The sequence below is a fragment of the Phragmites australis genome, chromosome 9, assembly GCF_958298935.1.
Source record: "Phragmites australis chromosome 9, lpPhrAust1.1, whole genome shotgun sequence".
Classification (NCBI taxonomy): Eukaryota; Viridiplantae; Streptophyta; class Magnoliopsida; order Poales; family Poaceae; genus Phragmites; species Phragmites australis.
Genome location: NC_084929.1, coordinates 32,188,190 through 32,207,064, shown reverse-complemented (window position 1 = coordinate 32,207,064; position 18,875 = coordinate 32,188,190). Strand labels below are relative to the sequence as shown.

The following is an 18,875-nucleotide window of genomic DNA, read 5'->3' as shown; positions in this document are numbered from 1 at the left end:
GCTGTGCTGACATCGGCCAGAAACACACAGCCGGGGTAGAAGGGAAGGCATCAATCGTCGCATGCCCCACCATCGATCACTCCTCCGCCGGATCCCGGTAGAATCGCCGGGACTCCCTTCCGTTAACGCTTTCTCTCGCGATGTCAAGATCGCCTCTCTGAAAGCCACTCCCCTGCTACCCCACCGCCCCGCAAAAAATTCTAAAAATTTATTCAAAACCATTCGTCAGAACAAAATTTGTTGAAAAGATTCGAAATAATTTCGAAACGAAAATTCGAAAGCACATTTTGAATCTTATTTGGAAATAAAGAAATCTGGGCCTGAAAGCAAAGAAACAGTCTGCAAACTGGGCTCGAGAGGAAACGAACGAAACATGGACAGTAGGGCCCACCTAAGCACAAGCATCAGGTCCACTCGCGCCTCCTATTGTGGGGGCCTTCCAGCGCGATGAAGCCGAGAGCACAACGCCGCCGGCGGCCGGCCCCAGCCTCCCTCTGTCCCTCCCCTTGCCGGATCCTCCACTCCTCTCCTCCGTCCGCTTTTGCCGCCGCCGCCGCGCCGCTCTTTGCTCGGTCGAGCGGAGCGGAGTGGAGATCCAACCGGACGTGGGTTGGTTCTGTGCCGGCGTAGCTTATCCTCCGAAATTTCAGGGGGCGTTGAACTAACGCCGCATGGAAAACGTCGAGTCCGCCCCTGACTCGCCTGCGCAGGCGCCACCGTCCTCCGCGTCGTCTCTTCCCAAGGTCCCTCTCTCCTACCTTCTCATATGCCCCCTCCTGCCTCCCTCTTTTTTATTTCTCTCTCTCTCTCTCTCTCTCTCTCTCTCTCTCTCTCTCGTGCAGAAGCGCGTGTCCTCGTGGCGATTGATGCTTGTTCTTATCTTTTGTTGATATTTTAGGAGCAATCGCAGGTGGAGCTGGAGCTGAGGCTGCTTCAGGCTCTCGAGTTCTACCCTCCGTCCAAACTGAAAGGTTTCTCTGTACCCTTCCGGCGACGCGTTCATTGTTTGTTTGCTCTTTTGGATGCTCATGTTTTTAGGAGCTTATATCTGTCCTTGTTTGTTGACATAACGTAGAGAACGTACGCTTGTACCTAAATTTGTAGATAAGCTAAGTTTCAAAATGTAGTGACACACTATTGTGACACTACATGAGTAGTTAGGGTTTGTAATAATGACTTGGGGGGAGGGGGGTAAAAATTGTCAGTTTTGGGAACAACATGCTAATAACACTAAGTGAGGAACATGAAAAATAGGAAAACAATGAATGAGCCACCTGAGTACCATATCTATGCCTGCATATGAGAAACTTTTGTGTTCAATGCTACAAAAATTATGTACTTGCACTTGAAAGAAATAGCATGCTCGCCCTCATTTTTGGATGAGTAATCGGTACCTTTATCTAGTAAATTGATGTGCAATGTTGGTATTCTGTTTTTAAGATTTCAACTAAAGCATGTTGAGTGAGGCTCTTTCCTTATATTAAATGTGAAGTACTATCTAAATAAATTTGTCATGTAGAATTGTAGGTGGGTTAGTGCCCCTACAGGACCCGTGTCCCACTGCTGCACTGCCATTGGGAAGATTGAGAAACTTTTTCTTTTTTCCATTTGATTCTTTTTTGCCAAAAAAACTGAAACCAAACTGGCTTTTATAGAGTGATTTTGATAATCAAATGAAGGCATCATCATCTATGCCTCTATGATGGAGTACAACTCTTGAAATTTTGATGGAATTTTTCGAAGGGCATCTATGTTTCTGTATGTTGAAAAGATCATAGCAGCTAGGACAGCACTATTGTCATTGCTAATTGATTACTTATTCAATTAAGTTGTGCCGATCAAGTGCTTTGCAATAGAACTTGACTTTTGATTTTGAGAAGCACACAGATCTGACACAACGTAAAATTCGTGCAAAGTGAGTATGTTCTCGCTATAAGCACCCAGATTGAGGGTGGTTATATTGTATTTCTAGTGAAACCAATGTGGTAACGCTTTTACATGTGAGTGAACAAAAGAACTTCAGGAAACATATCGAAACAAAGTTGATAAAATGGATAATCTGAAAATAATTGGGAACCAACTGGTTCCTGTCCTCCGTCTTGGATTTGGGAATTCTGGCAAATACTGTTTTGTGAACCCTGTTTCATCCAACTTAAACAAAGTTCTAAAGAATTTCTTTCTTTATTGAACATATGTTCTAAATCTGGTGTGCATATTTGTAGGCATTCATCGTCACTTTGTTCTATACGGCCTCATGGAATACTTGAGAAAAAGGTGTTTGTATGTGAATTCTTCAATTTCTGCTACAATGAAGATTGCGGTTTCCAAACTGACCATATGTGAATTCTTCCAGCCTTGAGAGACAATTCTCTGCTGATGAAGTTTTGCAACTATTGGACCGCTTCTTCAACCTAGAAATGCTGGTGATTTGTAAAACCCAATATCTCAATTACTTTGTTATATTCCTTTTAACTTCTGTATGTACACTCTGAATTGATTAGATTTAGATTTGTGCATAAGTTTACCACAATTTCACATTAGTATCTAGAGTCTGGTCGGTCATATAGTTTCTCTGATCTGTTGAAACAAATGCAGAAACCAGAGGATGATGAGAAGGATAACTTCAGTCAGGGGGAAGAATTTTCTTTACCAGAGAGCTTTTTCAACAAGGAAGAATGATAGGAAGTACCCATAGCATGCTTCGAAATGTCACTGAAGGTAGGCGCAAATACTATAGCTTAACATCGTTGACTCATGCTAGTAGAGTTTTGCTTGCTGTGGTCTTTTGGCCAACATGTGCGAAAAAGACCATAATTTCCTTCCCCATCTTGCAGCTATTTTGAAGGCCCACCTGCAAGAGAAATGAGCATGAGAGTTAGATTTGTGTAGTGATTCCCACTTCCCAGTAGTGCGCTTGTCCATGACATCCCTTGCTGGCAGACACTAGAACTGAAGAACACATTCGCTCAGCTCTGTCAGTGTGTAGTGACTTGTACAGCTTTTGTTGGCTCTAGGATGATATGCAATCGATGGGATTGTGCGGTAGGTTTAATTAACCGTGTGTTTTCCCCGAGCCTTATAACATATACTCATATAGCCTAATGTGCAATGGTAGTCTTTGTACACTGCAGTTTCTTTAAAGGCAACAGTTAACAGTCGCTAGATTGCAATAGCTCTTGGGAAAGCTTTCTTGCTGCACTTGGAGCCACCTTGATTTTCATGCCTGGCACAGGTCTGGTAGGGTAGTGCGGATGTCTAGCCGGTGCTCCAGCGCACGTTGAAAGGCCTGACCGAGGGGGCTGCACCCAGAGGCGAAGCTAGGTTGAGGTATCATGGTGTACTGAAACCCGGTAAATCAAAATTTAGTGGTAATTGTATTATGTTGGCTATGTATGTATCATGCTAAATTAAATTTTATGGCTAATATATATTTATTTTGGATAGTACTCTTTCTGTTCAGAAATAGTAGGTGTATTTGTTTTTAGAAAATTCAAATTTTATGTATTTTAACTAACATTTAATTAAATTATAAGAATATCTAGTTTATAAAAATTATGCGATTATATTCACAATTTAAAATGATTTTACATTATATAGATTTTATAGCTATAAATGATATATTTTATAAGAAAACTTTAAATAAAATTTAACTTTAAAGATCGAGTTTAAAAAAATACGTCTTTTTTTTAACTGAGGGAGTATATTTGGCACCAGGCTGCTTGCACCAGAGCCGCCGAGCGTACGAGGGCAAGACCAACATAGGCACCGAAAAGACTCCCCAAAAGGCCAAAACCTCACGGCCGGCTGCCAAGCGAATCCACGGGTTTGGAACAGCCATAACCCCGTGCCGCACTGCGGGACATCAGAATATAACCCCACCAGTCAGCGACCAAATCCTGGGGCGCCACGACGTGCTTGACAGGGCGGCACATGGGCATCGGCACTTCTGCTCCAACGCGGCCGCATCTCCTTTCCCGATGTGAGTCATCCATTCCGCCGCCGTCTGCGCGTTGCCGGCTGCCCTTGCCTTGCCCCTCTCCCACCCCGCGCCGATCCCGTCTCCCCGCGCCGAAAACCCCCCACCGAATCGAGCGAAAATGCCCCGTCACGCTCACCACGAGCCGGCCCCGCCCGCCTGCTGCTGCGGCTGCGGCTGCGCCGCGCCGTGCTATTACCCCGCTCCCGCGCCGCCCCCGCCCAGCTCCGCCGCGTCCGACCACCTCCTCCACGCCATCGCGGCCCACCTCCTCCTTAGCTCCCCCGCGCCCACGCCGCCCCCTCAGCCGCAGCCCCAGCCGCCGCCTGCGGCTCCCGCCGCGCACCACGCGCATCCCTACCCCTACTACTCCCACCACTACGAGTACCAGCAGCAGCAGGCCAAACCCCACGCCTACACCCACCCACCGCCGCCGCCGCAGCTCAACCCGTCTGGGGACCACGGCCACCTCCTGCTCCACTCGCTCCTGCACCGCGTGGCCGCGCTCGAGTCCGCCCTGCCCCGCCCCATCCCCACCCCTCCTCCGGCGCGGCGGCCGCCCCATCCAAACCCTCGCCCGCGCCGCGCGGCCCGCTACCAGGAGGAGGAGGAAGAGGAATCCCCACCCTCGCCTCCGCCGCCGCGGTCGCGGAGCGCGCGCGTGGGGCCCCCCTCCGCGGCGAGGGAGCTCGCGGCTCAGACGATCCAGGCGCACTTCCGCCGCTTCCTGGCGCGGCGCTCCCGGACGCTGCGCCAGCTCAAGGAGCTCGCCGTGCTCCGGTCCAATGCCGCGGCGATCCGGGGTTCTCTCTCTGACCGCCGCGGGGGCGCCGACCCCGCCGCCGTCTCCGAGGTCGCCATGGGCCTCCTCCACCGGCTCGACGCGATCGAGGTGATGGACACCGTACCATGATCTCAATTGATTCGATCCATATGCCGTTGGTGTTGGGTTTTGAGGTGTATTTTGGATCAGGGAGGGGACCCGATGATCCGTGAGGGGAAGCGCGCGGTGAGCCGGGACCTCACCCGAATCTTGGACTTTGTTGACAAGGTGCTAGTCAAAGAGCATGAGCAAATGGCGATGGGTGATGCATTGGACACTGATGAGTACAATGGTGGTTGCAATGCTGCCTTCGCGGCAGATCGCCGGGCTGTGAACAAGAAGAAGGTGAGTTTCTTTGGTAATGGCCAGGTTCACGAGCTTAACGGAGAGACAGAGAACGGAAATGAGGCAGATGAGGGCTCCGAAAGCTCGAGTTCTGCTGAATCTGATGAGGTGAAGGGTCTGCATAGGAAGAGGAGTGTCAATGGTAAGCCTGGGCTTGCGGCACCGATGCCCGTGCACATGAAGTCGAGGAAAGTTGCTGGGGAAAGGAGATAACTTGTGATTTGCATCTTGTAATGCCTGTCACGTCAGCTTAGAATCCTGTGGTTTGTTCTACATTTCCGCTGTTATTTTCCACTGATGTTTCATGAGGAAAAATTGAACTTCTCAGATGGTAGAGTTTGCACAGCTGTTATCTTTAGAACCAAGGATGTTGTGTGCTCAAATTAACCTCTCTTAAATTGCAGTTGTTGTTCCATTGTACTATTAGTTTCAGGCATTGAAAATTCTAGCTTGAATTTTGTTTTTGCACTAAAATGTCCTGCTTCTTCCACGATCTTGGATAAGTTTGTTTATTGTCAATCATGCTAATTATGATCGATGAATTGTAATGCCACCATATTCTGAGTAATCCTTACTGGTTGAAGAAGATCGCTCCTTGACCGATTTTACGCCCGTGTTATTTGTCCAGCTCATGCTGATCATAATTTTGGTCAGTAGTCACTTTTGCAGCATTTATGCATTGTTGCTTATGACTTGCTATTTCTGTAGCTGTTTCTCTAGAAGTTAAGACATCAATATGTTTGAAGTATTCAGTTTTGCTGGGATCCTGTCAATCTTCCCTTTGGGTGAAATCAGACTGTTCTTTTGATCTTAAACCATATTTTGTTTTAGTACCTGTAAAGCAAACAAATAACGTCGACAATTAATGACGTGTTTACAAATTGTAAAACCAGATGCTCCAAGTGAGATTGTTTCTTGTTTCGGAGTTTCTGACTGCCCTGTGATGGTGCTGCTCTGTCTCGGCCGTGCACAACAGGACACAGGTCAGCTTGAGAGAGGTCTTCGGCAGTTCGGCCTGAGTACTAATTGCTGAAAATAAGTTGGTGTGCACTGTGCAGGGTTGGATCTGCGAAGGAACCCGAATACTGATTGCTGAACCTGACCAGTTCAGGTACGCAAGGAAGCATGTGAGGCTTAATTCTCTACTCTCCACAGCCTCACACCATATAATCAGCTAATCAATCCTACACAGCGACCAGAAAGCGAGTTACTATGGATGAGTTGATGGAACACCAAATGGGAAATATCTGTTGCGGCTGGAACAGGTACAGCAGCGGTAGGAATGGAGCGATTCTTTTGTTGCGCAATGTTTGTACGATGAAAATCGAAAGGTCGCAAATTAGATTTGGTTCGATATTCTTTTCTAGTGCCAACAGTGGATAGTTCAATCGGTATGGCAGCAGTTGTTTTCTCTCTTGTTTTGCCAGGAACTCTTGCTTTCACTTGAATATGAAAGTAGGCGCCTGATCAATTCTAGGATTCGGTAGTTTATATTAATCGGCACAACATAAATTTGATCAATAAATACATATAGTTTGGACCACGTTAACGGGCGATGGGTTGCACAATAGGGGAATGCTCCACCCGCCGTCTTCCTTGTGCCCAGCATCCTCTCTTGTCACCGGTGCCTCTCCACCGCTGTTGTCGCCCACCGTCGGCGCAACCGCTTTCCTTGCCACCACCACTTTGACACCACCCTCCACTAACCTCATTGTTGTGATGCATCGCCCTAACCTGGCCCATTGCCTGCAGCCACCGCCCGTAACTAGTGCATCCCACAGGCACACCACCACCAACCACCAGGCCTACTTCCCTCCTGATTTCTATGATTGAGGGAGAGAGCAACCCCAAAACCTTAATCCTAACCCTAACCGCTCCTCTTCTCCATTGTCAACGTCGCGGAATGTGGGAGGTCGCTTTCGCACGATAATTGCTCAATAGTTTTCCCATATAGTTTGGGTATCAATAGTGGGAGAATTTTTGGCTTGATTTATTGGTTAGTGTGTCTAATAGGAGTATACTAGCTAAGTGTCTGTGTGTTGCAACGAAACCACAAACATTGAACATGAAAACATCAAGCACAAACTCAAGGTATAGAGATGTGGATACACCATGAGAGCACTACCAAATGAATATGTCGAGAGTGATGCCGTAGTTGCCGTAGTTTGATTTTATATAGGATTCGAAAAAGGAGAAGGAGATTTTTGCTAATTTTTCTCCTATTTTCTTTATTTATTTTTATTAGTAAAATGAGTCTTGTTAGGACCCCAACCTCAGGTTCCCATGTGCCTCTTGTATTAGTCCCTGGATCAAATAGCTGATATGCACAAAATTTAACAGAATAGTATCAAATACATACTTCGAATAAAATAATTACCTGAAAAGGGCAGAAGATAGTCTCATGGACAAGGATCCATGACAGACCAGCCAGACAGAAGAGCTTACAGCGGAGCGGAGCGAAACAAACAGAGCAACCCAATGCCACAAGCAACTCGGGTGCGGACACGATCTTAAACTTCTTCTCTTTAACTTCATCTGGGTTAAGGTTGATCTTAATCTCAACAATCTGAAAGCGGCAAGACTGAGTACGGAAGGTACTCAACATGTCTTAGATTACTTCAAGGGATTGATAGATGCACAAAGGATAATGCAATAATAAGACTTTACGGATTCATTTTAAGTGTAAAGCAGTTTTATGTAGGTACCCAGTTATATATTCTCTACTGATAGCTTTTGAAACAATTTAAACAAGGTAACAAGATAACAAGGTATATCTGAGGAATTTTTGATCCTAGGAGGGGCTACACATCACTCCGTAGTCCCTATCATCACATATGGTGTACCTCTAGTACCACGCAGATCCTAGCGAATTTAGCCAGTAATCTCATCTCACGAACAGCTAGTCCACACACTCACTTATCAAGACACACGCATCCGAAGTCTAGTAAAAAAGGTTCTTCCTTCGCATGTCTATGACCGTGGATATGACTATTCAAATAGATTTACAATCTGCAGAGATTGTACACTATACCCACATGATATGCTCAACATCCAGCCATTGCAAGCGAAGGAGCGAATCATACCGAGACACTTCAATCACCTTTCCTACCGGACTTTTCTACGAGATTTACCCTCAAGTACTAAAGGTCTTGTATTGAATATCAAGTTTTATTTTTAAGCACTTGCCGGTCTTTGCACATTCAAACAGAGGACCAGATAGTCACTTGACTGCTCATTGCTCTCAGCCTCCTAGTATGATGTCCAACCCAGTCCAATGATAGAAAAGTCAAGTCCTACACATACAGGACGCATGGTTGCACTGAGTGGCTTAAGCATGGCGGCGAAATGACTCTGTCCTTAAGCAGCCATAGCAGGCATCTTCTGGTAATAAATACCATAAACGTAACTCAATCATCTAAGAGCATCCTCGTCACGCTGACCGACCATGTAGCGCAACGTCACGCTCTAGCCATGCTTCACCTATATTAATTAATTAAAAGATTAATTCTTTAGGGACTTGAGTTACCTCTGTGGTATTCATTGCTATAAGATGTCTGTCTTGACCGCTTAAGGATCGAGCCATTTCGTCACTATGCTTAAGCCACCCCAATGCAACCATGTGTCCTATATGGAAAGAACTTGACTTTTCTTTCACCAGAACCGGACTGGATTAGATATGATACTAGGAGGCTGAGAGCAAGGAGTAGTCAAGTGACTATTTGGCCCTCTATTTGCATGTGCAGGGACCGGCAAGTGCTTAAAAATGGACCCTAACATTTAGTACAAGACCTCTAGTACTTGACGGTCTTGTAGAAAAGTCTGGCAGGTAAAGTGTTTGAAGAGTCTCAATATGATTCGCTCCTCTGCTTACAATGGTTGGAGGCTGAGCATATCATGTTAGTACAGTGTACAACCTCTGCAAAGTGTAAATCTATTCAAATAGCTGTGTCCACGATCATGAACATACGAAGACAAAACCTTTTTGACTAGACTCAGGGTGCGCGTGTCTTGATGAGTGAGTGTGTGGACTAGATGTTCGTGTCATGAGGTTGCTGACTCGGTCTGTTAGAAGCTGTGTGATACTAGAGGTACACCATATGTGATGATATGGAATGCAGAGTGAGGTGTAGACCCTCCTAGGACCGAAAAACCTCCAGAAATACTTGCTACTTGGTTTTATTGTTCAAACTATTTTAAAGATTAACAATAGAGAGTACAATTAAATACATGTATAAAACTGTTTTACGCTTAAAACTATACGGTAAAGCTTTAACCCATAAGTAATTTTCCACTTCCTTTTCATTTTAATATCTTTGTTTTTCACCGTTTCCATCTTTCCATGCGCCTCATGCCATGTTTTAAAGCCCATCGACCACCACCCACCAGCTTTCTCCCTCACGTCCCTCTCACTCATCTGCCTCCCTTCCCAATCCCTTGTCACACTCACGTTCTTGTTGAGTTGATGTCGTGTGGGATATAGCGGGACATGTGTATAAATGGGTGAAAACTGTTTTGACGGAGGGCAGGAAGAGTAGTACTCGGGTCGAGGATGGTCTTAAGGGCTTGAGTTACCTCTGTGGTATTTATTACCAAAAGATGTCTTTCCTGACCGCTTAAGGATCGAATCATTTTGCCACCATGCTTGAGCCACCCCAATACAACCATACATCGTATATGGGCAGGACTTGACTTTTCTTTCACCGGACTAGGTTGGGCATGCTACTAGGAGGCTGAGAGCAGCGAGCAGTTAAGTGACTATTTGACCCTCTGTTTGAATGTGCAAGGACCGACATGAGCTTAAAAATGGATCTGGCATTTAGTACAAGACCTCTAGTACTTTGCGGTCTTGTAGAAAAGTCTATCGGTAAAAGTGTTTGAAGAGTCTCGGTATGATTCGCTACTCTGCTTGCAATGGTTGGAGGCTGAACATATCGTGTTGGTACAGTGTACAACCTCTGTAAAGTGTAAACCTATTTGAATAGTCGTGTCCACGGTCATGGACATACGAAGACAGAACCTTCTTTACTAGACTCAGGGTGCGCGTGTCTTGATGAGTAAGTATGTGGACTAGATATCCATGTCATGAGATTATTGACTCAGTTTGTCAGGAGCTGTGTGATACTAGAGGTACATCTTATGTGATGATATAGACTATGGAGTGAGGTGTAGCCCCTCCCATGACTGAAAAACCTCCAGAAATACTTGATTTTATTGTTCAAACTATTTTAAAGGTTAACGATATAGAGTACAATTGAATACTTCCATAAAACTATTTTACGCTTAAAACTAAACTGTAAAGCTTTAGCCTTGAATTACCCTTTATACATCTATCACCACATTGAAGTATTATAGAACTTGCTGAATACCTTCTATATGCACTTTTGCTATCATTCAGATAAGGAAGCAGACGCTGCGAACGCCAGAGGCGAAGGTGAGGATGAAGAGTAGACGTAGATATCATGTTCGCACCGTAGCTGCTTGTGGCTTTAGGTTGTTGTTTTTAGCTGTGCTTTTGTTGACCGTTAGGTCAACTCTGTAATGTGTTGTATGATTTGTAAACATTTTATGCTCTGAATCTTAATACTTATGTTTAAAGTTTAATCGTGATACTATAACTATTATACTGTACGTATCACCTACTTGATTCATGGACTAGTATAGATGACATAAAAAATCTTTAGAATAGGGTGTTACAAGTTAGATAAGTTAGAAACCCATAAGTAATTTTCCACTTCCTTTTCATTTTAGTATTTTTGTTTTTCACTTTTTCCAGCTTCTCATGCGGCTCATGCCACGTTTTAAAGCCCACCGGCCACCACCCTCCAGCTTTCGCCTTCACGTCCCTCTCACTCATCTGCCTCCCTTCCCAATCCCCTGTCACACGCGCGTTCTCGTCGAGTTGGCTTCCTCTCCTGCCCTCCTCGCCCCCTCCAAGAACCCGAGCAAGAAGCAGGCGGACAGCCGATCGATCAGGCGCGCGCGCAGCCGCAGCCATGGGGCCGTCATGGTGCCGGAGTCTTCGTCTCCTCTTCTTGGCGTCCCTGCTCGTCCTCTCCGCCGCCGCTCTGCAGTCCTCGCAGCGCACGGGGAACCGGCCACCGGAGCTGTCCGCCGCCGACGCGCTCCTCGCCCGCATGTGCGACCCCCGAAGCTCGCACCCGGCAGGCGTGTCGCCGCTCTCCTTGTGCCACGGCCTGCACCTCAGGCGCCTCCACGGAGGCGGGCGCCACCACCACCACCGACCGGCGCCGCTACCGCTGCCGCCGCCGGGCCGCGGCGGGGAGGAGGAGGTCGACGTGCGCTACGACGTCGCCAAGCGGCTCGTGCCGACGGGGCCGAACCCGCTGCACAACTGAGACGCGCGCCACCAATCGCTGGCCGCAACGTACGACGACGCGGCGCGGTTAATCCTTGCTTTCTTGGACGCCGAGTTCTTGCGAGATCGAGCAGCGCATGCAAGCACCGCTCGTCGGCCTCTCTTGTTCCTGCTTTCCGGTCGGTACGCGCCCTTGATGCCCTCCCTGGAAAGGACTTACAATGGAGGATCGATCGATGCTTTCGTCTGCATGACAATAACAGAGATAGATGTGTATGTAAGAGTACAGGGTAGTTTATCGTCTTCCTTCCAATTCTTGGCTTCTTGGTTTGCCGTTGCTCTGTTTCTTGGGTTTTACTACCCGTAGCCTTCTTGGCTTCTATTGTTCAACGCAAAACTGTAAGTTTTTCGCGGTGACGTCTGCAGAATCGTCATCTTTCAGTCCCGTTCTCACCAGGGACGCCGGCTTCGACGCAACGAGGTGCCAAAGGCGCCACCTTTTCCGCTTCGTTTCGTTTCTTTTTCAGGTTTCGGAGGCGACAGATGAGGTCGGCGTCGGCGTCGTCGTTGCGGGGCAGCGCCGCGCCTCTAGTTAATACGCTCGGGTTCTTTCCTGTGACGGCAAAGAAAAGTTGCAGAGATTAATGGCGCTCGACGGTCTCGCCTTTCGCATTGACTCCCTAGCCTAGCCCTGACGCGCCTTCGTGTTCACAGTGACAGCGGCCGTAGAAAGCACGGGCATGCCACGGTAAATTTTGCTAGTACTTCGCGTCGGTTGCCGTAACTAACCTAACCACCCGTCTGACAATGGTGTCTGGTTATTACGGATCGGGTATAAATAGATAATTATTATTTCGTATTTTTATCTGTATTTTTAATTAAAAATAGAAATAAATATGAAAAAATCGGATATGGAAACCAATACGAGTAGTATTGAAAATGAATACGGTACGATATAAATACGAATCTGGATATCTATCAATAATTAAAAATCCTTAAATTATGCGTATAAAAATAACAAAAGTAATTATATAGTACAACTTCACACATAAAGAAAATAAATTATGCATATAAAAATAATAAAAATAACAATGTAGTATAACTTCAAACATAAGAAAAATAAATTGTTTCTATAAAAATAATAATGTAGTGTAATTTCACATATAAGGGAAGTTCTAAGTAAGTAGGGTCGTGGTGGGCTGTTGCCTTATTGGTGATGGTATGGGTTTGCTCTTTAATGGATCGGGTGAAAAATTGAAAATGGATGAATCTAACCGGATATCCGTTTCCGTATCTTATCCGACTCAAATATCGTTTATATTTCCTTATCCATATCTAGATTAAAAAAATATATGTATCCATATCTAATCTAGAATTATCCGTTTTTCCTATTACAGAGTGGAAAATATTCGCGTCGTTTTTAACCCTAGGTGTCAGTATTAAGCTCCGAGTTCATAGTTTGAACGCAACAAGCACAGTCAAGTCCACCGTCTTCCTTTGCCGACCCAGCTTAGCATCTTTCTCACCCGCTTTGAGTTCTAGGCTTGGGAGGGGTGCTCATGTTTTTTAATTAAATTATAAAAATAGTGTGTATATATACACACACGAAAACTAATCTGTATTTTCAGAGTACATACTTTATACTATGATATATCACATAAATAAACTAGATATACTCTATTATCACTATGAGTATACTTATATACTCATTCTAAGATACTCCGATGTGAACTTATATGAAAAAATAGAAAAAAATTACATCAATTTTATTAGATTTTGATAATACATTTGTAATTATACATAAAATATAATACACTCAAAAAAATATGTGCAAACCACTAAAAAAACTATACATACCACTTAAATGATCTTATATACTCACATGCTCTATATACATACAATTTATCACACGAGATACTCAATATGTAATACGATATATATATATAGGAGTATATATTCCCGAGAGTACCAAATATGCTTCCTATGTGTTCAGTGATCAAAACATACGTTTGCGCTATGAGATTATAATTCTAATATTATTTAAACGGTACCTAAATGGATGTGTGTGGATGTCAGTATGATGTGCATATATAAATACGTGTGTGTTCGACTTAAAAACTCCACCGTCTTCCGGGCTGATCAGACGATCTCCACGGTGGTGCGCGCGATAGGATCAGATCTTACAGTGGAATGCGCCGCCATTCAATTGTTTCAGAGGTCCGTGAGACCACAAATTAGGAATTTTTTGTTGCTAAATGGATCGGGTGAAAAACTGAAAATGGATGAATCTAATCGGATATCTGTTTCCGTATTTTATCCAGCTCAAATATCGTTTTCCTTATCCATATCTAGATTAAAAATATATATGTATCCATATCCAATTTAGAATTATCCGTTTTTCCTGTTACGGAGTGGAAAATATCCGCTCCGCTTTCAACCCTAGGTGTCAGTACTAAGCTCCGAGTTCATAGTACGAACGCAGCAAACATAGTCAAATCCACCGTCTTCCTTTGTCGACCCAGATTAGCGTCTTTCTCACCGCTTTGAGTTCTAGGCTTCAGAGGGGTGCTCATGTTTTAATTAAATTATAAAAATAGTGTATATATATACACACATAAAAACTAGTCTGTACTTCTGAAGTACATACTCACTACTATGATATACCACATAAATAAATTGGATATACTCTATTATCACTATAAGTATACTTATATACTCATTCTAAGATACTCTAATATAAACTACATGAAAAAATAGAAAAGAAATTCATCAATTTTATTAGATTTTGATAATACCTTTGTATTTGTATATAAATGTAATACACTAAAAATATATATACAAACCAATAAAAAAATTATACATACCGCTTGAATGATTTTATATACTCACATGCTCCATATACATACCATTTATCACACAATATACTCACTATATAATAAGATACGTATATGTAAATATTAAATATGCTTTCTATGTGTTCAGTGATGAAAACGTAGATTTGCACTAATGAGATTATACTTCTAATATTATTTAATCAGTACTTAAATGGATATACGTGGATGTCAGTATGACGTGCATATATAAATACGTGTGTGTTCGACTTAAAAACTCCCACCGTCTTCCGGGCTGATCAGACGATCTCCACGGTGGTGCGGGCGACGGGATCAGATCTTACAGTGGAATGCGCCGTCATTCAATTGTTTCAGAGGCCCGTGAGACCACAAATTAGGAATTTTTTGTTGCTCAATCCACCTGGAGCTGCGCAAGATTTCTGTGATTTGCAGTAAGTCTACTAACACGTCTGAAGAAAGTGATGGATAGGCGTAATGCGCCGTGCGTTGGTTATAATGAGGTTGCTCTCTGACGCGTGAAAGATGATGCATCGGCGGGCTTGTCGTGTGCCTGCTCATGGACGCCATTAACTGAAACAGAGCTCGATCGCACGAAGAAAGTTGTCCTTGCCAACCGTGCATAGCGTCCCAGACTCGTGCACTCTGAATCTCTAGATTAAACAACACCATCCCGTGGAAACAGACATTTCAAGGCACAATCTGAAACACGGGAAAAAAAAATCCTGTTTCTGCAAAAAACTGAACTGTTTCCCCTTCGCAAAAAAATAAAAGCTGAACCGTTTCCCGTATAATTCATAGGACGCGCTCCAAACAGGTCCTAAACAAGCCAAAATGTTCGAGTTCCAAAACAAATAATCCATTCTATCATAAATTCATGTTGTTTTGGAAAAGATTTTATCAAACATTTAAAACTTGGACTAACAATAGTTTTTAAAATATTTAGTTTAAAAATCTTAAAATCATACGGATAGATTTGTTTTGAAAAATACTTTTGTAATATCACTAATTTAATAGATTTTATAAAAATATTCTAACAGAAAATAACGATCAGCTATATATATTAAAGACATGTCATATCTAAAACGAAGTGTATTTATAATTGGAGAGAGTAGTCAAAATGCTCCTTTGCAGTAGGCCGGGCAAATTTCAGTCATGCAATAATATTGGGCTTTCTGTTGAATGCAAGAAGATATACGTACTCTACAGTATAACCTACCGTACCATTTCCTCCCCAATAACTAACTACATATCCAGCCTTTCTTACAAAACTATGGACAGACCTGAACAATAGTTTCTCTCTACATCATCTCTTTCTCCCTGAGACCGTCTTCTTAACGGCACCGACAGAGACCAAGAACTGGTCGAGGGACGAGAGCGTCTTCATGTCATCGGGAGGGAAGTAGCTGGCCGCCTTCCCCATGAGCGAGGCGAAGAGCAAGGAGAGGCCGGGCGCTGCAGCAGAGCGTTCGGGGAGGAACTCATCAAGGAAGGCGAAGGCGGCCAGGAAGTCTGACCGGCTCGCGTTGACTGGGGCCGCGAAGTGGGCGGGGATTATCCGCCTGAATCGCCAGTCGGCGGCGATCCTGTCGACCCAGTCCCTTACCTGTAGATCGAGGCAGCTAATATTGATTTGCCTTATGGTTGGATGCAAATGCAGGAGAATTATGATCTAGTACAAATCAGATACAGATATTTTACATGGTCGTGTACTTGTGTTGCAAGTGTATGGGTGTACAATTTCAGAAACATCACAAAGACTACCGGTGGGGTGAGGTCAGGCCATTCGAGAGCTAAAACATGATTTTGTGTTAATCTGAATAAAGAAGATTTTTATGTCTAAGCATGCCAAGTGATTACTGGAAAGATTAACAGTCCACCGTAGAATTGAATATGGATGTTACTGACGGTTTGTATCGATAGAATGTAATAACAAGTTGAAGATTTGACACCTGATAGGCTAATATGCAGGCCTACTCAAAAACAGTGAAATCATAATTTGCATCTATGATCATTTAGGCCACCTCTCTGAACCATTAAAAAAGGTGTTTTAGGAGGCAGGGAACGGCTGAAATACCATGAGCACAAGAGTCACCTCAGCAAGGTCTCATAGATTTTTCAATTACCACAATAACATACCTTTTCTGGAACTTTGCTGAAAACGAGTGTCTTGACAATAGGTGAGACAATCAATTTTTGTGACATTTGAGCAAAGCTTGCATTTGGCTCCAGAAGGTTTGAGGGACCAAGAAACAATATTTGAAGCACCATTCTCTCCCATCCTTTGTAAAACAAACAAGGAATCAATCAGTATTATTGATGCGGTATATGACTTTGTACTATTCAACATAACACTACACTGTTGGTTATCTACAACAAATTGAGCTTTGAACAGAAAATTAAATATCGGAGGACACTCATTCTGTCATCTACAATCTTGAAATAATACCTAGAAAAGATAACATAACCGGTATTCTAAACAATTTGGACATGGTTACACCGGAACTTCAGAGAGAATGAAATTACCGTGTGAGGACACAGAGTTCATTGTAAAGCTCTTATTCATAAATAACCCAGCAATGCTGGCAAATTCGACCTGTCTACACAAGGCTGTTGTTTTTGGTAATATTGATGAACTAGTTGAATTATGTGAACATGGACATGCGTCTGTTCCTTGTAACATTTTCCTGAGGTGCATACAAAACATAATATTACATGGTAACCTATAAGGGACGTCTCTGCATATCTAAACTAGTCTCAAAGGGAGGTGCTACTACACTACTCTGGTTAAAATAGGACTACAATTTGCTGATTTCATCTGTTTTTCATGTATTGCAATGTATTGACAAACTTGCAATACCTCATACATAGTAAGGTTAGACTGTAGTTACCTTTTTGAAGGTTCAGCTTATTGTCCACAACTGGTTCATCCGGAACCTCTTTCCCTTTGCTCAATATCTTCACTGCCAATCCGTTCTTGGCAGATGCCAACAATGATTCTTTGCTGATACACTCAGGCGGCTGCCGAGGAACGAAAATGACAGCATCTGTCACCAGCAATGTCCGCGAAGGTTTATGATAGAACGCCACCTCCACATAAGGCCCAATCCCTGAAAGAACCATTACATTCAGAGAGATCATCTATGCAGCAATGCACGAAACAATTCTGAACATGTGCAGCGGCAATACCAACTTCCGGCGAGCTGAGCACCTTCTGCTCGATCTCAGCGGCCCACGGTGTGGCGTCATCCTCGTCCTTGAGGGGCCTGGCCCGGAAGATCCCGAAGAACTCGAGCGGCAGGTTGATTGGCCAGCTCCACTGCCTGGGCGCCACCCATATCTGCGCCTTGGGGAACTTCCTGGAGAAGGGCCCCACGAAGATCTTGTGCTCGTACGCGAAGGTCGGCAGCACGATGTGCTCCACCGGCGCGTCCAGCTCCTTCAGCAGCTGCACCCAATTGCAACCACATGAGCAGCGTACAAGAGAAATTCACTGGGGGAGGAATGCATGGGCAGGTAGCGTACATACCTGGATGCACTCCTTGGTCGGCGCGATGGGCGCGTGCACCCAGAGACCGCCGGACTTGAGCTTGACGACGGTCATGCGGGTGTTGGTGGAGACGCTGCTGAAGCCCAGCGCTTGCTCCTGCTCGAACAGCCATATGCTGCCCTTCACCGCCTGATCCATTCATCCACCCAATGGCCGGTGCGCACCAACCAGAGAAATTGGGGGGGAAATGAGGAATCTTTCGCCGTCACGGAGCAAAAACGTGGCGACTTGCGGGCTAGTGGTTACCTCGGTGCGGATGGTGCGGCGGTTGAGGAACGGGCCGAGCGGGAAGGGAAATCCAGTGAAGTTGAAGTAGAACCGCTCGGACCCGCTGGTCTCCGCCTCGGACCGCGCGGACGAGGCCGAGACGGCGAGGCGCGGCCTGCGGGCGCGGATCGGCAGGGCGTTGAAATGGGGCGCGTGCGCGGCGAGAGCCCGGCGGAGCGGACGCGGGGTGGAACTGGAGGCGATGGCTGCTGCTGCTGCTGCCATGGCAGTTTCAGAGCTCGCGGCTCAGGAAATTTCGGTCTCTGGGCGGTAATAGCGCGCTGGTTTTGCAGGCGGGTTCGGCCTGATGGCTGCTGGATGGGGTGACACGCGGAGGCGGCGGGTGGTTGGGAAGCGCTGGTGGCCGCCGTGGAGTGGACTGCAGACGAGCACGCAACGGATGGTTCTGGAGTCTGGGAGCTCAGGTTCTGGTGCCGTCTCAGCCGGCCGTCGTGCTCGGCCGCACAGTGCCTCGCGACCAGGAGGCCAGTTGTTCGTGGGGGAATTTCCTTTTTTACCACGTACCGGTTGACGTGGACTACAACGTTCACGTTATGAACAGTATCCGAGAGATAAAAAAAAATCGATTTTTTAACATGCCCTATAATTTATAAGCAACCAATTTTAATTGAATTTGCCTAAAAATCTTGTGTAGAATTCAAACTAAAAATCTCCAAATGGCGTTACTTTTGCAACTTCTTATTAATTTTTAAGGCCTCACAAAATTTTCCAAAAAATATGAAAAAATT

General features: G+C 44.9%; 4 protein-coding genes across 4 annotated transcripts; 3 read left to right on the top strand and 1 right to left on the bottom strand.

The window, feature by feature from the left end:
• Window positions 1-422: 422 nt before the first annotated feature.
• Window positions 423-3,172, top strand: LOC133929209 (uncharacterized). The gene is made up of 6 exons (XM_062375879.1): window positions 423-743; window positions 899-971; window positions 2,223-2,274; window positions 2,354-2,423; window positions 2,596-2,718; window positions 2,835-3,172. The coding sequence occupies exons 1-5, from the start codon at window positions 672-674 to the stop codon at window positions 2,677-2,679; spliced, it is 351 nt and encodes a 116-aa protein (XP_062231863.1). The 5' UTR covers window positions 423-671; the 3' UTR covers window positions 2,680-2,718; window positions 2,835-3,172.
• Window positions 2,907-5,570, top strand: LOC133929208 (uncharacterized). The gene is made up of 4 exons (XM_062375878.1): window positions 2,907-3,042; window positions 3,233-3,350; window positions 3,715-4,868; window positions 4,950-5,570. The coding sequence occupies exons 3-4, from the start codon at window positions 4,098-4,100 to the stop codon at window positions 5,355-5,357; spliced, it is 1,179 nt and encodes a 392-aa protein (XP_062231862.1). The 5' UTR covers window positions 2,907-3,042; window positions 3,233-3,350; window positions 3,715-4,097; the 3' UTR covers window positions 5,358-5,570.
• Window positions 5,571-10,868: 5,298 nt separating this feature from the next.
• On the top strand, window positions 10,869-11,722 carry LOC133929869 (CLAVATA3/ESR (CLE)-related protein 10-like). Its single transcript, XM_062376625.1, has one exon. The coding sequence runs from the start codon at window positions 11,138-11,140 to the stop codon at window positions 11,498-11,500; it is 363 nt and encodes a 120-aa protein (XP_062232609.1). The 5' UTR covers window positions 10,869-11,137; the 3' UTR covers window positions 11,501-11,722.
• A 3,699-nt stretch (window positions 11,723-15,421) lies between these two features.
• LOC133929206 (uncharacterized) lies at window positions 15,422-18,569 on the bottom strand. Its single transcript, XM_062375877.1, has 6 exons — window positions 18,106-18,569; window positions 17,839-17,988; window positions 17,499-17,757; window positions 17,201-17,419; window positions 16,449-16,591; window positions 15,422-15,915 (listed from the first exon to the last, which is right to left on the bottom strand). Exons 1-6 carry the CDS (start codon window positions 18,349-18,351, stop codon window positions 15,616-15,618), a joined length of 1,317 nt encoding a protein of 438 aa, XP_062231861.1. The 5' UTR covers window positions 18,352-18,569; the 3' UTR covers window positions 15,422-15,615.
• Between the last annotated feature and the right edge of the window lie 306 nt (window positions 18,570-18,875).

Bases quoted from the DNA above. Each gene is read 5' to 3' on its own strand.
- LOC133929208 (XM_062375878.1), top strand. From the start codon at position 4,098: ATGCCCCGTCACGCTCACCACGAGCCGGCCCCGCCCGCCTGCTGCTGC. The intron at 4,869-4,949 runs GTGATGGACACC...ATTTTGGATCAG, and splicing joins ACCGGCTCGACGCGATCGAG to GGAGGGGACCCGATGATCCG.
- LOC133929869 (XM_062376625.1), top strand. From the start codon at position 11,138: ATGGGGCCGTCATGGTGCCGGAGTCTTCGTCTCCTCTTCTTGGCGTCC.
- LOC133929206 (XM_062375877.1), bottom strand. From the start codon at position 18,351: ATGGCAGCAGCAGCAGCAGCCATCGCCTCCAGTTCCACCCCGCGTCCG. The intron at 17,758-17,838 runs GTATGTACGCTA...AATTGGGTGCAG, and splicing joins CGACCAAGGAGTGCATCCAG to CTGCTGAAGGAGCTGGACGC. The intron at 17,420-17,498 runs GTATTGCCGCTG...TGGTTCTTTCAG, and splicing joins GCTCAGCTCGCCGGAAGTTG to GGATTGGGCCTTATGTGGAG.
- LOC133929209 (XM_062375879.1), top strand. From the start codon at position 672: ATGGAAAACGTCGAGTCCGCCCCTGACTCGCCTGCGCAGGCGCCACCG. The intron at 972-2,222 runs GTTTCTCTGTAC...GCATATTTGTAG, and splicing joins CCCTCCGTCCAAACTGAAAG to GCATTCATCGTCACTTTGTT. The intron at 2,424-2,595 runs GTGATTTGTAAA...AAACAAATGCAG, and splicing joins TCTTCAACCTAGAAATGCTG to AAACCAGAGGATGATGAGAA.